The 21,234-nt window shown below is 40.7% G+C and overlaps 1 protein-coding gene across 5 annotated transcripts in view; it reads right to left on the bottom strand.

Moving 5' to 3' along the window:
* Nucleotides 1-3,556: 3,556 nt before the first annotated feature.
* LOC123519677 overlaps nt 3,557-21,234 on the bottom strand; it is a 45,028-nt gene continuing 27,350 nt past the window's right edge. For 4 of the 5 annotated variants that reach the window (XM_045281170.1, XM_045281168.1, XM_045281167.1 and 1 more), the window contains exons 6-13: nt 15,150-15,309; nt 13,958-14,301; nt 13,530-13,847; nt 12,833-12,952; nt 12,111-12,226; nt 11,022-11,350; nt 10,633-10,815; nt 3,557-5,974 (exon numbers count right to left, since the gene is read on the bottom strand). In XM_045281170.1, the coding sequence (XP_045137105.1) occupies nt 5,658-5,974; nt 10,633-10,815; nt 11,022-11,350; nt 12,111-12,226; nt 12,833-12,952; nt 13,530-13,847; nt 13,958-14,301; nt 15,150-15,309 (1,887 nt within the window). In that variant the 3' untranslated portion in view covers nt 3,557-5,657. Of the gene's footprint in view, nt 5,975-7,499; nt 7,647-10,632; nt 10,816-11,021; nt 11,351-12,110; nt 12,227-12,832; nt 12,953-13,529; nt 13,848-13,957; nt 14,302-15,149; nt 15,310-21,234 lie in introns of all 5 variants that reach the window. The other variant, XR_006679091.1, reaches the window with a different exon arrangement.

A 21,234-nucleotide genomic window follows, 5' to 3' on the forward strand; every position in this document is an offset into this window, starting at 1 on the left:
AGAGTATGGATAATGTTTACCGATGTGCGATCATTAATGAAATATTGAGATAATGATTAGAAATATATCGTTCATGCTGTACTGCGTAGTATCACTAGTGTGTATGTTGTTGTTGTTGTTGGTTGCCACCCGAAGAGGGTGACGCGGGCCTTTTGGTTATGGCCCACAGGTAGTGTGTATCTAGACGGGTACCCGGGTAAAACATAATGGCGGGTATTGCTCACCGGTAAGCAGTCTTGTCTTGGAGTACACAATGAGTACCAAAGTCTTATTAGTAATAAAATATGATAATAACGATGAATATATATATATATATATATATATATATATATATATATATATATATATATATATATATATATATATATATATATATATATATATATATATATGTGTGTGTGTGTGTGTGTGTGTGTGTGTGTGTGTGTGTATATATATATATATATATATATATATATATATATATATATATATATATATATATATATATATATATATATATATATATATATATATATATATATATATATATATGTGTGTGTGTGTGTGTCTGGTTTATAATCTTGGTAATCGTCTCGACATTAATCCTGGGAGCCGGGATCACTGTGCGCTGGGTGCCGGGTAAGCGTTTTGATTGTTACCAGGCAGCTACCCGGGTAGCGCGTTGGTACTACCATGGTACGTACAATTACTCTCTCGTTATTGTACCATGGGTACTACTCACTCACCTTGCGCCCCAGGACCACCGCGCGCTGGCGGGTAAGCGTGCCTGATGGATACCGGGTAGCTATCCGGGTAGTGGAACCGGGTAGCGCGGGTAGTCTGAGACGGGTACCCACAAGATGTATTAGACTTAGATGTATAAGACTTAGTCTAATACATCGCGATTACCTGAAAAGCCGTCAAGTCATAGGAAATTAGAAATACAAAGGAGTTCCAAAGTTTACCAGAGAAAGGCATGAAAGACTGAGAGTACTGGTTAACTCTTGCGTTAGAGTTGGACAGAACAGGGGTGAGAGGAAGAAAACCAGTTGTGCAGCGAGGCCACAGAAGGAGGGGGGCATGTATATAGCAAGATCAGTAAAGCAGTTAACATGAAAATAGCGATAAAAGATAGCTTTATTAGATAGGGTGGAATCAAAAGCTTTTCGTTTCATCAACGCCCCTTCTCTGACTGTCTTCAGCCTCTTTCTCACCGCCGAATGGTTGCATCTCTTTCTATCTTTTATCGCTATTTTCATGCTAACTTTTCTACTGATCATGCTAACTTCATGCCTCCCCTCCTCCTGCGGCCACGCTGCACAAGGCTTTCTTCTTCCTCTTATCCCTATTCTGTCCAACCCTCATATACAAAAGTTAACCAGTACTCTCAATCATTCTTATCTTTCACTGGTAAACTCTGGAACTCCCTACCTGCTTCTGTATTTCCACCTTCCTACGACTTAACTTCTTTTAAGAGAGAGGTGTCAAGACATTTGTATGTCCCACTCTTTTGACTGGTTCTTTCTATTCTTTTATGGAAACTACATTTCCAGTGGGCTTTTTTTTATAGTCTCTTTGACCTTGGCAGTTCTCCCTCTTACAAAAAAAAAAAAAAAAAAAAAACATGCAACATTTCGGCGGTGAGAAAGAGGCATGAAGACAGTCAGTTAGAGGAGGGGAATTGATGAGACGAAAAGCTTTTGATTCTATCATATCTAATAAAGCTGTGTGAGTGGAACCTGCCCCACTCCCAATCATGCGAAGAGCTATAGTACTCCATACAAGCGAAGAAAAACTGGGGGAGACCCCTCAGAACGCCTAACTTCATAGAAACCTGTCATTGCTTGCTTCTGGTGTTGTCGTTGTTATGATGTTGCTATCGCGTTATTTGCCGTGTATATGGTCATCATCAACTCTTCTTCTTTTAATTATTGTGAATGTGCTGTGGTATAAGAAAATAGTAGAAATGAAGAAAAAAGTGGCGGCAAAACTGCAGTGAAAAGCAAAGTTTACTTTAATTTCCCTTTTCAATACTTGGTTTTCTATATAACTTCTATTAAGCGTCAGACCATGGCAATATTAATGCTAGGTCACACTATTTTTTTTTTTTTTTTTTTTACTACGACGCCCCCGACGGTAGTACAGGCCAGTTTCTGCGATTGCATACGACTGTCGTAACGATTGGGAGTATTTCAGTGCAAGAAGGACACGCAAAACGAAGGACGTCCACCTTCGTGGGGGTCTGAAGGTGAATGTTCACTCCTAGTATCGGAGGCGGCCCCTCCATACTCATGTCCAATGGGCCTGCGATGTCTGGGATATCATACCCATCATGCCCTTACTCTGTCCCATCGTCTTCGGTGGGTAAACCATCTTGAGAGTACGGTGTGAACTGGAACTAATTTTTTTTTTTTTTTTTTTTTTTACGGGCGACAAAGCACGAGTGGTCACACTGGTCAGACGATTTTAGCAACAAAATTTTCGTGCGTTACTGCCAAACGTATGTTCAAAGAACAGTCATAATAAAGTATTTTAACGATTTTTTTACTCGTTCGGTGTCGAATGATGTTAGCAGCACGTACGACATCGCATCTCTCTATCATAGTACGCCCGATGAAGTGGCTTTGCTTGTCGTGACTCTTCCCAATAGTCGAATGCAGAACTCGATTGTCGTAATGCTTCTACGATGTCGTGTGACAACAAGGACATCTTACGACATCGTACGACATCGCCGCGTTAACATACGACTTAATTCACATCTTACGACAGGCCAAACACCGTTAAAATGGCGTAATTGTTGCAGGCGACAACCCTCATACGACCGCTGAGGACGTCGTAATAAAAAAAAAAAAAAAAAAAAACTAATGTGACCCCAGCATTAGTTTATAGTTTCCTCTTCAATTTTGCGATATACAACAATTTTATATCAGAAGTAATATATGGAGTATATGCAAGATTTGTGCAGGTGTGGTAAAAGTTTGATAAATGTGGCGAGTGTGTTAAATTCTGTAATTTTTAAAGTTTTCTTCTTCTTGTTTATGGGGAATTCTCTATCATCACTATACCACCATTATTGTTAAAAGCATCACCACCACGAATATCACAACCATTACTACTACTAATAATAATAATAAATCAATTACTAATAATAAAAATAATAATAATAATTATTATTATTATATTATTACCATCAATTGATAATAATTATTAGTATTATTACTATTATCATTATCATTATATTCCAAGGAAGGTGTCCTACACTAACTACTGCATTATCTCCTGGTAACGAAGTGGAACCCAACAGTGGTGGCCTTTCTGCTGTGCACTATCCTCTCAACCTTATTCTTTTTTTTTGGATCATAAATTATTACATAACTCCTCCTTTCTATGGTTCTTCCTATTATCATTTCCTTACCTTTACATGAGAGTAGTACAGAAATATGCTATGGAGCACTTCAAATTACCTCATGCCCAACACATGATTTATTCACTTTTACTTTTCTAGGTTTGTCCTTACAAATAGGAAATTTAATTGAGCTTTCTTCAACTCTGCAGGGTTATGTATCATATTATGTAGGGCATATTTGATATTTATTTAAAAAAAAAAAAAGAACAGAGATAGTAGCACTCGACATGAAACCATCAGACTTTTGGCATGAAGTTCATAACATCACTATCATGACAAGTTCTAGCTATTCATATGTACATGTTATTGACAGGAGTAACTTAAATTACCAATATTAAAGATTCATGAGTTGCTATTTATGTTATCAGAGTATTTCTCTCACTGCAGATATAAAGATACAAAGGAAGAGATATCCACTTTAGCAATTTTTTCACTTAAGAGAAATTATATTTTGTAGACTGCTTCTTCTTTTCAAAATAAGAAGTGAGTAGACTACTATATGGTTTAGAATGAATTATAAAACTTATGAATTAGTCTCATTAGTTTATCATTTCGGCATAACATCGAACAAAGAAGGAAATACATTTTGATATAATAATGAAAATTAATCTGAGGAAGCAGCAGCAAGTACAATGAGTAAGTAGTCACTGCCAAAAAAATACACACACACACACACACACACACACACACTATCAAAAAAGTGAACATTAGAACCAAAAGCAGACCCATGAGACACCTCTCAAAACAGATGACAATCATAACAGGACAGAAGCTAAAAACAGGTGACAGGGCTCAGGTTCAACAATAAAGTCTCAAGTGACTTTCCCAGTACTGAAGGAGAACTGTAGTCCAGATTCTAATGAGGTTGTCAGTCCAACCTCAGTCAGCAAGAGGATGCAAGATTACTTCAAGTCTCATGGATTTCATACAAAGTTGATATAAAACTTATGGAACACACACACACACACACACACACACATTTTTGTCCACCTCTGAATTTGAGTCATCTGGTTCTCTGTAACACTTTAACACTGCCAAGACACCTCACACCACCACACCATGTCACACTTTGTCCTGTGTTGCTGGAGGGGAGATGGCTGGCCTATTCAGCTTAAGTCACCACACTACACAGGCCACAATACTGTTCATCACCACAGTCAGGAAAGTGATGATGAGGAGCAGAGTCATTTCCTCAGTTTCTCATGACAGGGACTCGCATTTTTCACAAAAAGAAGCATAAATATTTCCATCTATTTACACTGACTCATGCTTGTTCATGGGCCCTGAATAGTAATCACCACTGCACCAGTGACTCCTCACTGCAAATGTTTCAACATTGCAGAAATAAAACACACCTAATCATGATGAGCTGAAAGTATCATTGTATGAACTGCAAATGTTTCAACATTGCAGAAATAAAACACACCTAATCATGATGAGCTGAAAGTATCATTGTATGAATATTAAATTAACAATATTTATTTATTCATTCATCTCAGTAAGGAGTGTAAAAAATAAGGGAAGCAAATATTAATTTCACTATAAATCCCTCCCTCTATGTCAGAATATCCTTAGTAAAAATGAGAAGTAATGTACAGGACGGGTCAGGGTGTGGCTGTGTGGTGGTGAGGCAGTGACCTGAACAAAGACCCTCAGACTACTCTCAATGCCGCCACCACCACCACTACTACAAAGGGTGACCACCACACCACCACTGCCACCACTAACACCACGCCCTCACTGGGAGCAAAGAAAATAAAAATAACATTATAATGACCTAAACATGACACCTGCAGCCTCCTCATGGCCTCAGCTAGTACTACAGGGGAGGTGCTACAGGCAAGCCTGGCAGCTTCTTGTATCTTCCCTTATTTATTTCTGAAGACTGAAACAACTAAGTGCATTTCCAAATTAGCCCTCAAAGCAAGCATAACCTTATACTGTAACTTTATCATCACACACAGGAAGATTAGTAAAACCAATCTTAACAATAACTGGTGACAGCATACCAATATAAAACATCCATAAACATTGAAGATTTGAAAGACAAGAAAATAATTTAAGACTGGCACCTAAAAGAAGAGGATGAGGCACTGGGTGTCTGAAGAGAAAAGCAAGATAGCAAGACATACCCCAATATAAGAGACAAATCTATACCCAGGAAATGTATAAGAAGGATTGTTTAATTTAATTTTTCACTGAAGATTCTTGCAGCATGATCTCTCAGCATTGCAGAAATATGTTGAAATGCCACTGGTGTCTGTGACAGTTACAGCTGAACCAGACCACCTCGTGTAGGGTTCCTAGCCACATAGATGTCCATGTCGTGGTCTGTCCAGCCATCAGTGTCATAACCCGTCAGTGAGTGTGTGGACCCAGCATGGCTGAGGCGAGAGCTGGACCGTTCCCGAGACTTGGAACGGTGTCGCCTCCTGTCCCCACGCTGGGAGGTGACTCGAGGCATGCCTACAGTGGATCCGGGCCCTCCCATAACATAGGGCGTGGCATTGGGATTCACTGCTATTGGTCCAAAAGCTGAGCCACTGAAGTGTGTGGTGGCGAGGGACTGGCGCGACAGGCTGAGGTCTGGAATGGAGAAGAAAGAGTAAAAGAATGTGATGATGTATGGAAGAGAAAGATGATGGCTAAAGCAGGAAGATAAAATGAATGAGTATACAGGGAAGGAAGGAAAGAAGACATGCAGTAATGTAGAGAAAAGGAAGATGAATAATGAAGAAGGAAAGGAAGGACGATATTAGAGAGAGAGAGAGAGAGAGAGAGAGAGAGAGAGAGAGAGAGAGAGAGAGAGAGAGAGAGAGAGAGAGAGAGAGAGAGAGAGAGAGAGAGAGAGAGAGAGAGAGAGAGAGAGAGAGAGAGAGCTAAAAAGTAGCCTATGGAGAAATAGTTATATTAATAAATCAACAATTCAAACATACACTCAGCCCCCCTCACAAAAAAAAAAAAAAAAAAAAAAAAAAAAAAAAAAAGGAAAACAATGCGAGAGTCAGATGGGAAAGCAACACGGTGAGTCAGGTTATATATTGTGAGGTGCGGGTTAAGCTTAGTATGCTGCAGAAGGGACATATGACTGCAGCTCAATTGTGATCTTCCACCTTGCATGCCTATACAGTGCAGGTTCCAAAGATTAATGTAAAATGCCGGTCACAACTAGTACGTACATAATTTATCACATCAAGACACACACATAAAAAAAATATCATCCGTATTGTTATTTTCGTTCAAGCTCTTTGCATTTTCTTTATTAGTATATATGTGAGTTGTCTTTTCTCTCTCTCTCTCTCTCTCTCTCTCTCTCTCTCTCTCTCTCTCTCTCTCTCTCTCTCATACACACAGAAAGACAGCACAAAGACCTGCAACAACAGCAACAACACAATGCAACACCACAGAAGCAGCAACACAGACAGACAGACAACATGGAAGCAACACAAGAGACAAACAAGGCAAGCAAAAAACAACACCATTTCATCCCAAGGTTCTCTGATTAATGTCTGTCTTTCTCTCTGATATGGTTAGTAAGATCTTATCAGAGAGAGAGAGAGAGAGAGAGAGAGAGAGAGAGAGAGAGAGAGAGAGAGAGAGAGAGAGAGAGAGAGAGAGAGAGAGAGAGAGAGAGAGAGAGAGAGTGTCATTTGATTAGTGAAAGCAAAAAAAAAAAAAAAAAAAAAACATTGACACGGACTTAATGACTTAATATGTATGCAATTAGAATTTAGTGAGGTCATCAGTATGATCATAAAGCCTTGATTATGCATTAATTGGCTATCATTACCACTGGTGTCAGGTCAGACTGAGGTCATGAGGTCAGCCTGGCAGGTCACTTATGTAGGAAGTTGACTTAAAATTCACGTCACTTTGAAGTAAATATTAAGTCACTCTAGGTGCTCATCAGGTGGGTGGAATGTCAAGTTGGTTACGAGAGGTTACGTCAAGGTTCAAAGATTCTGGCTGAGGTAAGGTCAGGGTAGGAGGTTCCAAGTGGTGAGTTGGAGTTTAAGTTATGGCTAGGACAAGTTTCAAGAATTCCAGCCAAGAATAGGAGATTCCAAGTGGTGTGTCAGAGGTCAGGGTCAGGTCAGGTCCTCCGACGTACCTGAGGGAGGGGGTGGAGGGAGGAGGGACTAGAGTGGGGGGCTGCTTCACCACCACCACCACCACCATCACAGCCGGACGAGGCCTTGACGCCCGAGTGCTGAGTCGTTTAAGAGAGCCTCGCGCCACACACTACCCGACGCAGAGCCTAAAGGGACGGTACACACACCCCTAGAGCAGCGTCCTCAGCTTGGCAGTGGTGTTTCTAAGCATTCCTCAAACAACTATGGTTAATTTTTCCTTGCCCTTGAACAAAACATTCTCAAGAGCAGCAGAACACAGTTTGCCACTTGTATCTCCCTAGGCACCCATCAAACAATGCTAGTTAGATTTTCTTCACCTTGAACAACACATAAGATCTTAATGATAAGCACTCCATTCTGAAGGACAAAGGAACACAGCAATTGATTTTGGAGTCTCCCTAAGCATACCTCAAACAGGTAAGGGTCTTGAGGATAAACAATCCACTCAGAAAGTGCCCATTGACACTCTTGGCCACCACTACTACTGACACCAAAAAATAACACCAACAACGAGCATGGGAACACCAACCTACATCTCCACCCTCCCTTCCCCTTCAGGTCCTCAGCAACATAATGTGCAATACAAAGAAGGAAACTGTCCATCTCGCTCATTCACAGTTACACATTGTCATGTTCAAATGTTTCTATGCAAATCAAAGTATCTTCATATTCAATTTTTCATATTTAATTTTTCTTCATGATTCACTGCAAGTTGCAACACACACACACACACACACACACACACACACACACACACACACACACACACACACACACACTGAGAGAGAGAAGCATAGAATCAACTAGAAGAGAAATTAAGTGATCTATATCAAGAATATTAGTAATATTTAAGACAAATTGGACAACAGATGATATACGGATATGAGCATAACTCCTTTCCCATACTATTTCACAACTAGTACACACACACACACACACACACACACACACACACACACACACACACACACACACACACACACACACACACACTCGACTCACAATCGAGAGGGCCGGGTTCGAGTCCCAGTAAACAGTGAGGCAAATGTGCAAGCCTCTTAATGTGTGTCCTCTGTTCACCTATCACTAAATAGGTACGGGATGTAACTCGAGGGGTTGTGGCCTCGCTTTCCTGGTGTGTGTTGTGTGTTGATGTGGTCTCAGTCCTACCCAAAGATCGGTCTATGAGCTCTGAGTTCACTCCGTAATGGGGAAGACTGGCTGGGTGACCAGCAGACGACCGAGGAGATGAATTACACACACATTGTATTTACCAATGTTTACAGTGCCGGATACAGTTTAAAAATTCTTTCGGGGTAACCTTCTGCCCCTCAGCCCCATTCCTGGATACACCACTGCTACTAATACACTATATGTACACCGGAAAACACGGAAAATAAGCGTAATATCATCTGAACACTTTCTTGTTTGCCCATCTCATCCCACTCCTGCTACCATTGCTAGTACACACCTGCGCCTAAAAACACGCACAGACACCTTAAGAACCTTGTAAGTTATACTAAATATGATGAAGAGATCCTGGCACTAGCTTTCATCCTGCTACTCTTCCTTTATAACTCTTCCTCTATTTCTCCTTCCACTCCTGCTACCACTATTAATACACATCTGCACCTATAAACACTTGCAGACACCTTAAAAACCTCATACTTTACGTTAAGCATGACAAAGAGCCCGCCACTAGCTTTCCTTCTCTCCCTCTTCCTCTGTGGTGGCAGGTAGCTGCGCGACTGGTCGCAGGTGAAGTGGAGGCACCATAGATTGACAATAGCCAAAGGAGGCAAAGCTCGTAGAAATTAAAAATCAAAGTGTCATGAACTTAAACAATCGTTATCTCGATTGCTTTGCGTTTTCTTTTCCTCTCTCTCTCTCTCTCTCTCTCTCTCTCTCTCTCTCTCTCTCTCTCTCTCTCTCAGTGGAGCAACCAGGATCACTGTTAGTGGGCTAACCTGAATTCATTGTACCCTGTGAGATTGGTGGCGAGCCACTGCAAGCGAGGGGAAGGGAGGCTAATCAGATTTTTTTTTTTTGGGGGTGGGAGAGGGGGGAGTCGCTATAAGCCAAAGAGAAATTTGTTCGCAAACTGAGCAATCTAAAGGACATTTTTACAATATGCAAGGCTAAATTCATGTACTAAGAACAGTAATATATTATCAATACCCATTTCCTCTAACTCTTGTGAGGGGTAACTAATTTATTATTGATAGGCCGAAATATTAGCCTCTCTTACGTTCCTACTCGTAAAGGCGTAAAATAGTTCAATTGAAAGACATGCAGTCGCAGAATCTGGTTTAGCCTTTCCAGAAAGCCTTGTTACCATATATATATATATATATATATATATATATATATATATATATATATATATATATATATACACACACACACACACACACACACACACACACACACACACACACACACACACACACACCCTCGCTCATAATCAAAAAAGAAAAAAATACTGTCGGGGGCTTCAGTCCCCTCAACCTCCCCCCTGGATCCACTACTGAATGTTTACCAGAGAAACCATCATTATTTTGCCATCATATCAATACAGTACAAATAAACAAGACCATGGATTTCACGCGTGTGACTTGTCAAACCTTATGTTGCACCCTCAACCAGAAATACAAGCCAGTGTTGAAATACCGTTGTGTGTTGCAATGTGTTGTTATGAATAAGGGATAATAATAATAATAATAAGAGTAATGATAATGATAGAAATAGTACTCCACACTACAACAACTACTACTACTACTATTACTTATAATAATAACAACAATAATAATAATAATAATAATAATAATAATAATAATAATGATAATAATAATAATAATAATAATGATAATAATAATAATAATAATAATAATAATAATAATAATAATGTCAATTATGCTACAATTCAAATATATCAGGAAAGCAATCACACTCAAAGAAGCAGAATAAGTAAGGAAACCACAAACACATATTCCTTACAATTCTACTTCTTTCAATAACTTCATTTACGCAGCCTTTTTAACTTGCTCCTAACACATTTTTACTACCACAATACATTTCACTCATTTCAAGCAACCTCTTCATTTCACCAACCTTGTCTGGAGAGTCCCAACCCTGCAGAGAAGCTTGGGGCACGAAGATTAGAGGCACTGAGGGCTGAATAGGACCTCTGGCTCTGTCCATCTGCCATGGAGCGCGCACGGGGGATGTGTCTGGACGAGGCATGAGAGAAGTGGGACCGCGCATCATCAGGCACAAATCCATTGTTTACTGAGCCTGTGGAGTGATAGTTGTAAGAGGCTGTGTCTTGAATTTATGAGAGGGTGATGTGTCTAGGTTTAAGTTATTGAGAAGGGATAGTGCATGGGAGAACTAGAGCTGTGACACAAATCTCATTTATTGAATGCTGATAGCAGAATTGAAACTCTGCATCAGTAGCAACTTGACTTTAATATGCTAATACAAACTAATATTTTGTTTACCTTTATCCATATGGTACATCCTAGCTCGGGGAATAGATCTCTGAGAATACATGGAGAGGGTGTCCCAGTCTGGCTTTCCACTTGTGCCCCCAACACCTGCACCGAGGGTTCCAAGGGAGGCTAAGGGAGGTGAAGATGCACCAAGAACTGAAGGAATGCCATGCTTCTCCCTTGAGTCACTGCCACGTTTTCTGTTGCAGCAGATGAAGACGACCACTGCAATGATGACGGTACCACAGATTGCTGCTGACGCTGCTATGATGATTGTGTCCATGTGCATTGCTGCTGAGGTCTCTGTGCGAATCTCTCGGCACTGGGAATTTTGAACGCTGCAGAAGGAATGATAGAGCTATAAATAGAGGAATGACTAGATACTGAAAGATGGGTGAAGAAGGAAAGATGGAGAAATGAAAGAAGAAAAATGAGTATATACGTATTAAAATATGTAGGGCAGGAGGTGACTGTGTGATAAAGGATATGGAGAGAAGGAAAAATGGAGATACGAGAGAGGTCAAAGGGATGGTGTAAGAACACTGAGAAGGAAACAGAGATGGTGGATGTAAAAAAAAAAAAAAAAAAAAAAAATGCTTAGTGGAGGAAAAACTAAAGTAACAGAACACTTAATAAAGGATATGAAAAGAAGGTATGCTTGTGGGATGAATGTCATGAAATGGGTGATATAAAGTTTACAGGAGGCGGTGGTGTAGTGGATAAGGTGGTGAGCGTGGGATCAGGCAGATGTCCATGTGTGGGTTTGAATCCCACCATGTGTTGCCTTGAAACTCTGTCATTTGCTGAGTGGTTTAAAGTTACCTACATGTCATCATGATACTGAAGTTCTAGGCGGAGGTGTAATTGCCTTACACCAAAGATGTGCTTGGGTGGTGATATGGACCCTAATATGGGTACCACTAGAAATAAAATTGCCTGCGCTGCTAATGGGTGGAAGCTGGATAAAGCTTCTCATACTCTTCAAGTAAAACCTACAGGCACTATAGGCCACAGCATAAAAAAATAGAGTAAGAATACTGAAAAGGACCAGCACAACACACTCAACACCTCCAACACCCATTCCCTGTCATCACTCACCTGTCGGGTGTCACGTTGGTGTCTTCCAGTGAAACAACGCACACCACAATACATTCCTGGGTGGGGACATTCTTGATCTTGAACTCTCGCTCTGAGGCAGCTAGAGGCGGTCCAAGCTGAAGGTAAACAAGACCCATGAAGCAATGGCACATAAGGCTCCTATTCACTTGGACATGTGACTTCTATGACATGAAACTTGCTGACAAATAATAGTATGCAGCAAGACAGAAAAAAAAAAAAAAAAAATAGTAAGAACCATCATGAAAGGAGTAACAGGTAAACAGGCAGTGAATAATCATTGATGAATACACATGACTTCCTTATTAATTGGTATAATGGTTGGGATATTTCTGAATGTTAAAAAGATTGAACCTTTGTGAATATTTGTTAAAGAGTAAAAGATTATGGAGGTATTATCTGGTCAACATATGTTCACTAACACTATTAATGAGGACATGAAATAATGAGTGGCAAGAGAATAAAAAAGACTCCGTAAACAGGTTGTTAGCAATGAGTCAATAGGAAGCTTTAAAAGACATGACAAATTTATGGGTAAGGACGACAGGTGGTAACATATGGATATATTTCATTGAGGAACTGCCATATGTAGTTCTTAAGGCTTCTTACAACTTCCCTTATGTTATATTCTTAATATGCATACTCTATAAAAGGGACTGGTTATTGAGAAGAGGAGAGCTTAGCGGGCATTCATGGAGCCTCACCTTGAATGTCTTGTCCCCAAAGAGTCTGTATACAACCCTGAAGCCAAGAATATTGGACACCTCTGAGTCCCACTGGATGATGACTGAGTTCTCCTTTCTGTAGGCATCCTGCACGATGACCTGAGGGAGGCAAGGCAGGGTGAGGATTTGTCGGTTTGTTTCTAGTTACAGAAAGACTACAGACAAATCACTAGCACTTCATATACGTACATATACTAATGTTTTCCTCCAGCTATCAGATGTTTGACAAAGTTCCAGGAAGCACTGAGATAAAGCACATAGATTTCACATATGTAAATTGATATTTCTCTTAGTTTTTGTGTTTTTGTGCAAATAATGTGCTTTTCTTGTACTAACAAATGATGCAACAACTTAATGCAACACTGGGATATCAACAATACAAGCTAGAAGAGTTTATAATATCATAGACACTGATAACAGCACTAACTTTACAAATATTAATACCAAAATTACTATTACTACAGCTACTAACATTACCATCAGAAACTACAACCACCAATTGGAGAGAGTTAATAGTTCCAGTGAGACTGATAATGACACTAAATTCACAACTACTACAACTTACTGCTACCTCACTATCTTCTAAAAGCACTTACACACCTCCTATATAACTAAAGCTATTACTGTATCACAACTTCACTGCCTACTTTGCACAGCCACCACACCACCTACATACCTCCTCTACATAAGGTCCTGAAGCCTGGCCAAAGAACCTGTCATCATGGCCATCCTGCTCCTTGTTCCTCAGTACCAGGTTAGGTCTTGAGGGAGAAGAAGGCACAGGTTGATTGGCTGGCCTCTCAAGAACGGTGGTTGGGCGTTGCTGTGACCTAGTGGGTGGTGGAGGAGGAGGAGGGATGTCATTTCCTGGTCTCCCTCCTCTTCCTCCTCCTCGTCTTGGTGCCTCCCCTCCAGGGCCACGCTGTACTGACCCAACATGACCTGTGCCACTTGAGCCAGCATGAAGCACCTCACCAGGACGGAATGATGCTGCCTGTGGAGGTCAAAAGATCAGGTAATGCATGCAAGGAAGTGAGTCCAAGCGATGGTTCGAATAACAAGTATCTTTGTCTTTGTCTTTCTTTGTCTCTTTCTTTTTCTCACCTCAGGTTTAGCAGTAGTGGACGTAGTCGTCGTACTGACAGCGGTGGTGGTGGTAGCACGCTTGGTTGTAGAAGGGGAGGAAAAAGATGTGGATGAAGAGGAGGAGGTAGATGTTTTGGGAGGTGAGGTGGTGGAAGCAGGAGGAGGGAGAGAGAAAACTGGGGAGGAGCCATCTTCACATGTCATCTCTGCCTCATTGAGCTGGTAGAAGGATTTGTCACGGTGCTCAGGAGGTTGGCCGCAGAACTGAGGATTGCGCTCACGAGATGTCACCTGCAGGTCATACTCAGTGATCCACCGAGGTACCCATGCCATGCGACAGTCACACTTCAGAAAACGACCGCCTGGGAGGGAAGGAAATGCTAAAATTAATGTATGTGTGTGTGTGTGTGTGGTAGTGGTGGTGGTGGTAGTAATGAAATACCAATTTTCCACCTATCTCTCTCTCTCTCTCTCTCTCACCCATTCAGGACAGTATAAACATTGTTAACATATTTTTCCACCCAACATCGTCTCTTCCTCTCTCTGGCCATTGAGATTTCTTGAAAGTAAAGAGTAAAATCCTGATATTCATAATTACTTTGTTAAAATTGTAATGGCAGGACAGCCTCTTGCATCTTCCATCTTTTTTCGGCTCTCCAGTAACTAATCAGAGAGAGAGAGAGAGAGAGAGAGAGAGAGAGAGAGAGAGAGAGAGAGAGAGAGGGGTTGGTTGAAGGTTTTGAAAAGCATGGAGGAGGGGATGAGGGACGGTAACGGGGAGGAGATAGTGTTGAGGGGAAAACGGAGGTGACGTAAGATACACATCAAAGGCAGCTCTAGCCAATGACAACTGCCAGGAAAAAAAGGATGACAGATTTTACTTTGGTTAGAAATATAGGTAGGAAAACTGCTTCATCGACTGACTATACATGCATCCCAGGCTTAACTCTCACTTTCTCCTCCACATCTTCCCTTTACTCCGTCCGTCCTTCTGTCTGACCTTCCTTCCCTCTCCACCTCTCCCTTTCACATACTCTCCTTCACTCCTTTCTCCTTTCTCCTTGCCCTCCCTACTCTCCCTCTCTCCTTTCACATGTCTCGCCACCACCCTTGCCTTCTCTCTCTCTCTCTCTCTCTCTCTCTCTCTCTCTCTCTCTCTCTCTCTCCACATGCCTCCCGCCACCATCCTCCCCTTTTTCCTCTCTCTTACCTAATGACAGTCCCCTTAGCGAGGACGTAAGGTGAGCGAAGGCTGACTCAGGGACAATGGTTAAGGGGTTGCCATCCAGAGCAAGGAGCGTTAGGGACTTGATGCCCCTGAAGCCTTCCACCGGGATCTCAGGGATGAGGTTGAAGCCAATATCCAGGACCTGAAATAAGGGGTGATGCTTGGTGTCTAAGAGAAGCTTGGGTGACATTGGTGAGTTAAATAGTTGAGGTTATTCATATTCAACACACAGGAAGTATTCTTGAGTATTTAGGGTCTGTGTGGTGAGTAAAGTAGAAGTATTTATCTTAACTTACTGCATATGGAGAGTAATTATGAGTATTTGAAGCCTAGGTAAGGAGTGGGGAGCGGAGTTATGAGTTAAGTAGCTGAGTTAATTGTTTCTTAACATATATAAGGGATAATTATGAGTATTTGAATGCTATAGGAGGTATGGAGTGAGTAAGACACAAGTTAAATAGCCGAGTTTATTCATCATCAGCATCTTGAGTACTTGAAGTTAATGTAGTGAGTAAAAATAGATGTGTCTTTGTACAGATGCATGTATGATGACGTGTAAATAGGCAAATACAAATGTACGATAAAAGAAAAAAATACTAATAAAAATAAATAGTTATGTATAAAAAACAAGAAACACATAAATCATAATAACACATTAAAAAAAAAAATCAACAGAGAGAGAGAGAGAGAGAGAGAGAGAGAGAGAGAGAGAGAGAGAGAGTGACAGACAGCTGTATGGTGAAGGAGAGACCGAGGAGACGGATGGGTCTGTACCTGAAGAGAAATTCCCATAATTGGCTTGAGGCTGCAGTTACCTGGTGGTGGTCGGGGGAAGTTAACGAAAGAGGGAGAGGCAGGGAAACTAGTGAAGGGAAGGAGAGGAGAAGGTAAGGAAGGAAGGAGATAGATGGTCAGGGAAGGTATTGAAGGGAAAGAAAAATGATAACGAAAGATAAGGAAGTAAGGAGGGAGAGAGAAATGGTTGTGAAAGATAATGAAGGAAGGAGAAAAGCAGATAAACTAATAAAGGAAAAGAGGGAAGGAGGTAAGAAAGGAAAGAAAAAGAGATTGAAGCAAGAAATAATACAGGAAAAAGACGCGGGAAAACCAGAATAAGGAAATGTACAAAACAAAGAAAAATTAAGGAAAAGAGGGAAGGGGGTAAGAAACGAACGAAAAGAGATGGAAGCAAGAAATAAAGCAGGAAAAAGACGTGGGAAAACCATTATTAGGAAATATACAAAAAACAGACAAATTAATGAAAAACACAAAAGCTGTTTTACTTAAAAATGAAAAGACAGAAAAAAAAGAAAGTCAGGTTTTGGAGTGAAAACAGGAAGGGAAAAGAGAGAAACAGTAAAAAGGAAAGTGCGAAGGAGACAAAAAAGTGTCAATGCAAAGGAAACAAAATGTGATGAAAAGGAGATTAATGAAGGAAGAATAGAATGAGATAGATGGAAGAATAAAAGAAAAGAAGGATGGAAGGGAAGTGAAGGAGAGATGAATGAAAGAGATGGACGTAGGAATAAGAGAAGAATGGAAGATGAACAGAGAAATAAAGGAAGAAAGATCGAAAACAAGAAATAAAGAAAGAATGAAAGGCGGTCGATGGGAAGGAAAAATAAATGGAGAGATAAATGAACAAATAAAGAAAAGAAGGATGGAAGGAAACAAATGAGAAATAAAGGAAGGAAGGAAGGCAGAAGGGAGAGAGATAGAAAGTGAAAAATAAGTCATCATAACTATCATGTAAGTTAAAAACAAAGATCACTTCAGATTCGATTACACGAGAGAGAGAGAGAGAGAGAGAGAGAGAGAGAGAGAGAGAGAGAGAGAGAGAGAGAGAGATCAATTACATAAAATAACATATTATTTTCACGGTTCGCAGTTTGTGGACAAAATAGAATGGCACAAAAAGTAAATAAAAACGGGAGGGAGGAATGAGGAAGTGTGTGACGGAAGGAAGGAAGGAAGATAGGAAGGAGGGAGAGGGAGAGAGAGAGAGAGAGGGAGGTAAGGAGAGGGAGGGAGAGAAAATATACGCGGTCACTCTTCCTCCACCACCTGGTATAGAGTGAAGGTGAATGCCCCTCCTCCTCCTCCCAATCGCCTCCAGTCTTACAGTCAGTTAGTCAGCTCAGCAACACTGCCAGTCCACCTGAACCAGTCAGTCAGTCACGGTCAGTCATAGAGTGGAACTAAGTCAGTCAGAGAGAGAGAGAGAGAGAGAGAGAGAGAGAGAGAAATGTTACCCTCCAGCGAACTTCATTAGCGTATGACTTAAAATCTCTCTCTCTCTCTCTCTCTCTCTCTCTCTCTCTCTCTCTCTCTCTGCCGTTACCTGCCGCAGGACAGAAGGACCAACAGAGCCAGAAGGAATGGATGACAGTCTTCCCTGCAGGAGGAGGAGGAGGAGGAGGAGGAGGAGAAGAAGGGTAACTGACCTCCAACAGCCCGCGAGGAAGAAGGAGGGAGGGAGGCTTGGCACCGAATACTTCATGAGTGATTAGTATGCATTCTGGCTTAACAATCTTGCCTATACCTTATTCTCCTTCTCTTCCTCTTGTTCCTAGTTCTTTCTCCATCCTCTCTCTCTCTCTCTGTGTGTGTGTGTGTGTGTGTGTGTGTGTGTGTGTGTGTGTGTGTGTGTGTGTGTGAGTGCGCGTGTGTTCTGCTTCTATACTTTATCGTGATTCAACTCCTAGTAACATGAATTAAGTAGGTTTTTTTTTTTTTATTTCCCATAGTATACGGAGCATGACTTCTGCATACGATATCGATACTGGAAACAGGGGAAAAAGTCATGTAATAGTTTCATGGACTGATTATTAAGTGAGTCCAGGTATATTGTACTGTATTTTCCAGTAACATCAATATTAAATAGATTTCTTTTCCTGAGTACGAGAATCATCTGGGTACGAAAGCGATTCTGGAAACTGGGGAAAAAAAGTCACATAAGTTTATTTTTCCCCTATTTTTTTAATCGATGTTCTTAGATAATACATTTAGTAGAAAACATCACTATTCAATTTTCTACAGAGTACAATAATCAAGACTTCTGAGTACGAAAGCGATACTAGAAACTGGCAAAAGTCACATCGGCGTTCCATTGACTGCGAATTAACAGTACATATACCTGCAATAACGAGGAACTTAAAGACATTAGTACACTCTTCCCTCCCTCATGACATGTTGGGTGAAGAGAGGAGTGACTGAAGACTTAACAGTTACATATTCCAGTCACGAGTCTTGGCTTCCTTCGTCAGGTGTATCTAATCAAAGCCTGGAGCATGACCGGGAACACCTTACCCAGTTATGCTCTCTCTCTCTCTCTCTCTCTCTCTCTCTCTCTCTCTCTCTCTCTCTCTCTCTCTGCGTTTCAGGCGATTTATTGTAAGCGAAAGAGGTGGGAAGGGAAGGAAAGGAGAGGAGATAACAAAGGAAGAAAGTAAACAGATAAGGAGAGAAGGAGTGTGTCAATGAGAGAGAGAGAGAGAGAGAGAGAGAGAGAGAGAGAGAGAGAGAGAGAGAGAGAGAGAGAGAGAGAGAGAGAGAGAGAGAAACTTGTCACTGATTAATTACTTTCCTCCAACTTTTCCCTCCCTCCCTTCCTTCCTTCCTCTTCTTCCCTCCTTTGATCTGTTCCTCCTTCCTTCGTATAGCCTAAGGATAATCGTGGGATTTCCAGAGAGAGAGAGAGAGAGAGAGAGAGAGGCACGCGTCACACAAGAAGGGGCCCGCTAGATGGACACAAGTAAACATGACACCAGTTGCCGAACCAGGAAGAAGACAGTACCAGAGAAGGAGGAGGAGTATGGGGAGGTGTGGAGGAAGGAACAGCTGAGAACACAGAGGAGCGTGATCAGGAGGATGGGGAGGAAGGAGAGGAGGAGGAGGAGGAGGGGGAAGAGCAGCGGAGGGTCTCGCCACCTGTTGATGTGAGTTTAACAGTGGTTGATGAAGGCGGAAGAAAACAAAGGAAAGGAAAGAAAAGAAAGAAGGGGAAGATGGATGACTATAGCCAATGTAGATTTAGAAGAGGAGGAAGGGCGAGAACAAGCAGAATGAGAACAAAAGAAAGAAAAGGAAATGATAAAGAAGAACAGAGAGAGAGAGAGAGAGAGAGAGAGAGAGAGAGAGAGAGAGAGAGAGAGTGGGAATAGTAGTAGTATAAGTAGAAATAGTAGTAATATTAGTAGTAGTAGTAGTGAAAAAATACGAATGTAACGAAATAGCTGAAAAAAAAACAAAGGCACTACTACTACTACTACTACTACTACTACTACTACTACTACAACTACGTACTACAGTAAAAGTAAGAGTAGCGGCTAGGTAGGGCGCAACCAACCCCAATAGTGCAAGATAAACAAGAAAGAAAAAGGAAAAGTAAATGAGAATAAAAGTTGGCATGCAAGACTGAATGACCTTAGGGCGAATTTTGTAAGCAAGAAAAAAATACCTGAAAAAAAAGAGTCGCGAAAAAAAAGAAGAAAAAAATAAATAAAGAGAAGGTGTAAGATGAGTTGATAAGCAAGTAAAAGATGAACGAAAAAACAAAGATAAAGGAAAAATAGACAAAAATGAAGGAGGCGAAGAAAAGGTTTAGGGACGAAGAAAAAAAAACAAATGAGACAAAGGAGAGAATAAAAGGAAGGAAAAAGATATATTAATAGAAAGAAAAATGTACGAAAATAAACGAACAAACAAGTCAAAAGAATAAAGAAGAAAATATTAAACTAAAAAAAAGGTAAATATCAAAGAATGAACAAAAAAAATAATAAACAGAAGGAAAAGTAAAGAAAATAAATAATAATAAAAGTGAAACAATAAACATCATAACAGACACAAGAATCCAAATCACCAGCATTACCATTATTGCATCACCACCATCACCATCAGGACTATCACCACCATCATCATCATCAGCATACCTAATCACTGCAGTACCCTGGGGGCCGGAAGTGACTCCTTCATCCCACCCCCACTCTTCACCCCCCCCTGTCCCCCTTGTCACCATCGCTGTCACTATTACAACAGTAGAAAGTGAAGTGTATTATGATTAACCTTTCCCAGCATCCTTCCCACACACACACACACACACACACACACACACACACACACACACTAATACCTATGTACGGTTTAATCTACTTTCCCTTTCACAGACGTAGGTTAAATACGTACTCTCTCTCTCTCTCTCTTGTCATCATTATTATCGTCTTAGAAATCTATATTGCATATTATTATTATTATCATTATTATTATTATTATCATTATTACTATTATCATTATTATTATCATCACTATATATATTATTATCTAGTTTCAACATTAAATTTTCTTTTGCGATTTTATTCCTCTCTCTCTCTCTCTCTCTCTCTCTCTCTCTCTCTCTCTCTCTCTCTCTCTCTCTCTCTCTCTCTCTCTCTCTCTCTCTCTCTCTCTCTATCAACGTCCTCCCCTCATCATCCATGCATTTCATCTCACAAAATATAAATAACCCATTACTACTTTCATCTCTCTCTCTCTCTCTCTCTCTCTCTCTCTCTCTCTCTCTCTCTCACGGGGGCCGACCTTTCTCAACTGGTTCGCGAGATGACGAAACCCGGTCAGGTGAATGAAGCTTTCGCTCAGTCACGCCGCGCCTTAACCGGGGCATTGCTGGCCCTGATGATGGATTGCTATCATCTTTTTAATTCCCCCGTCACTTCTTTTTTTTTTTCTCTCTCTTTCTCTAGTTAGTTGGGAAGAGTTAAATTATATATATATATATATATATATATATATATATATATATATATATATATATATATTTTTTTTTTTTTTTCTTTTCTTTTTATTAATTAAACGTTCCTTTTCTCTGATTTGTTTGCCTTCAGTTGCTCTACGACCATAATACTCTCGTTTCTGTTTTCTCCTTGCCGTTATCACTGAGACACACTCGCTCACGTACAGATTTCAGTGGGGATCTTGAAAGCGTGCTGCTGTCATTTTCTTTTTTTTTTTTACGAGCAGTACTCCCTACTCTCGTTGCTCTTTTGTTTCTGGTTTCTCCCGGTGGTGTTAT

Source organism: Portunus trituberculatus, chromosome 45 (assembly GCF_017591435.1).
Source record: "Portunus trituberculatus isolate SZX2019 chromosome 45, ASM1759143v1, whole genome shotgun sequence".
Lineage (NCBI taxonomy): Eukaryota > Metazoa > Arthropoda > Malacostraca > Decapoda > Portunidae > Portunus > Portunus trituberculatus.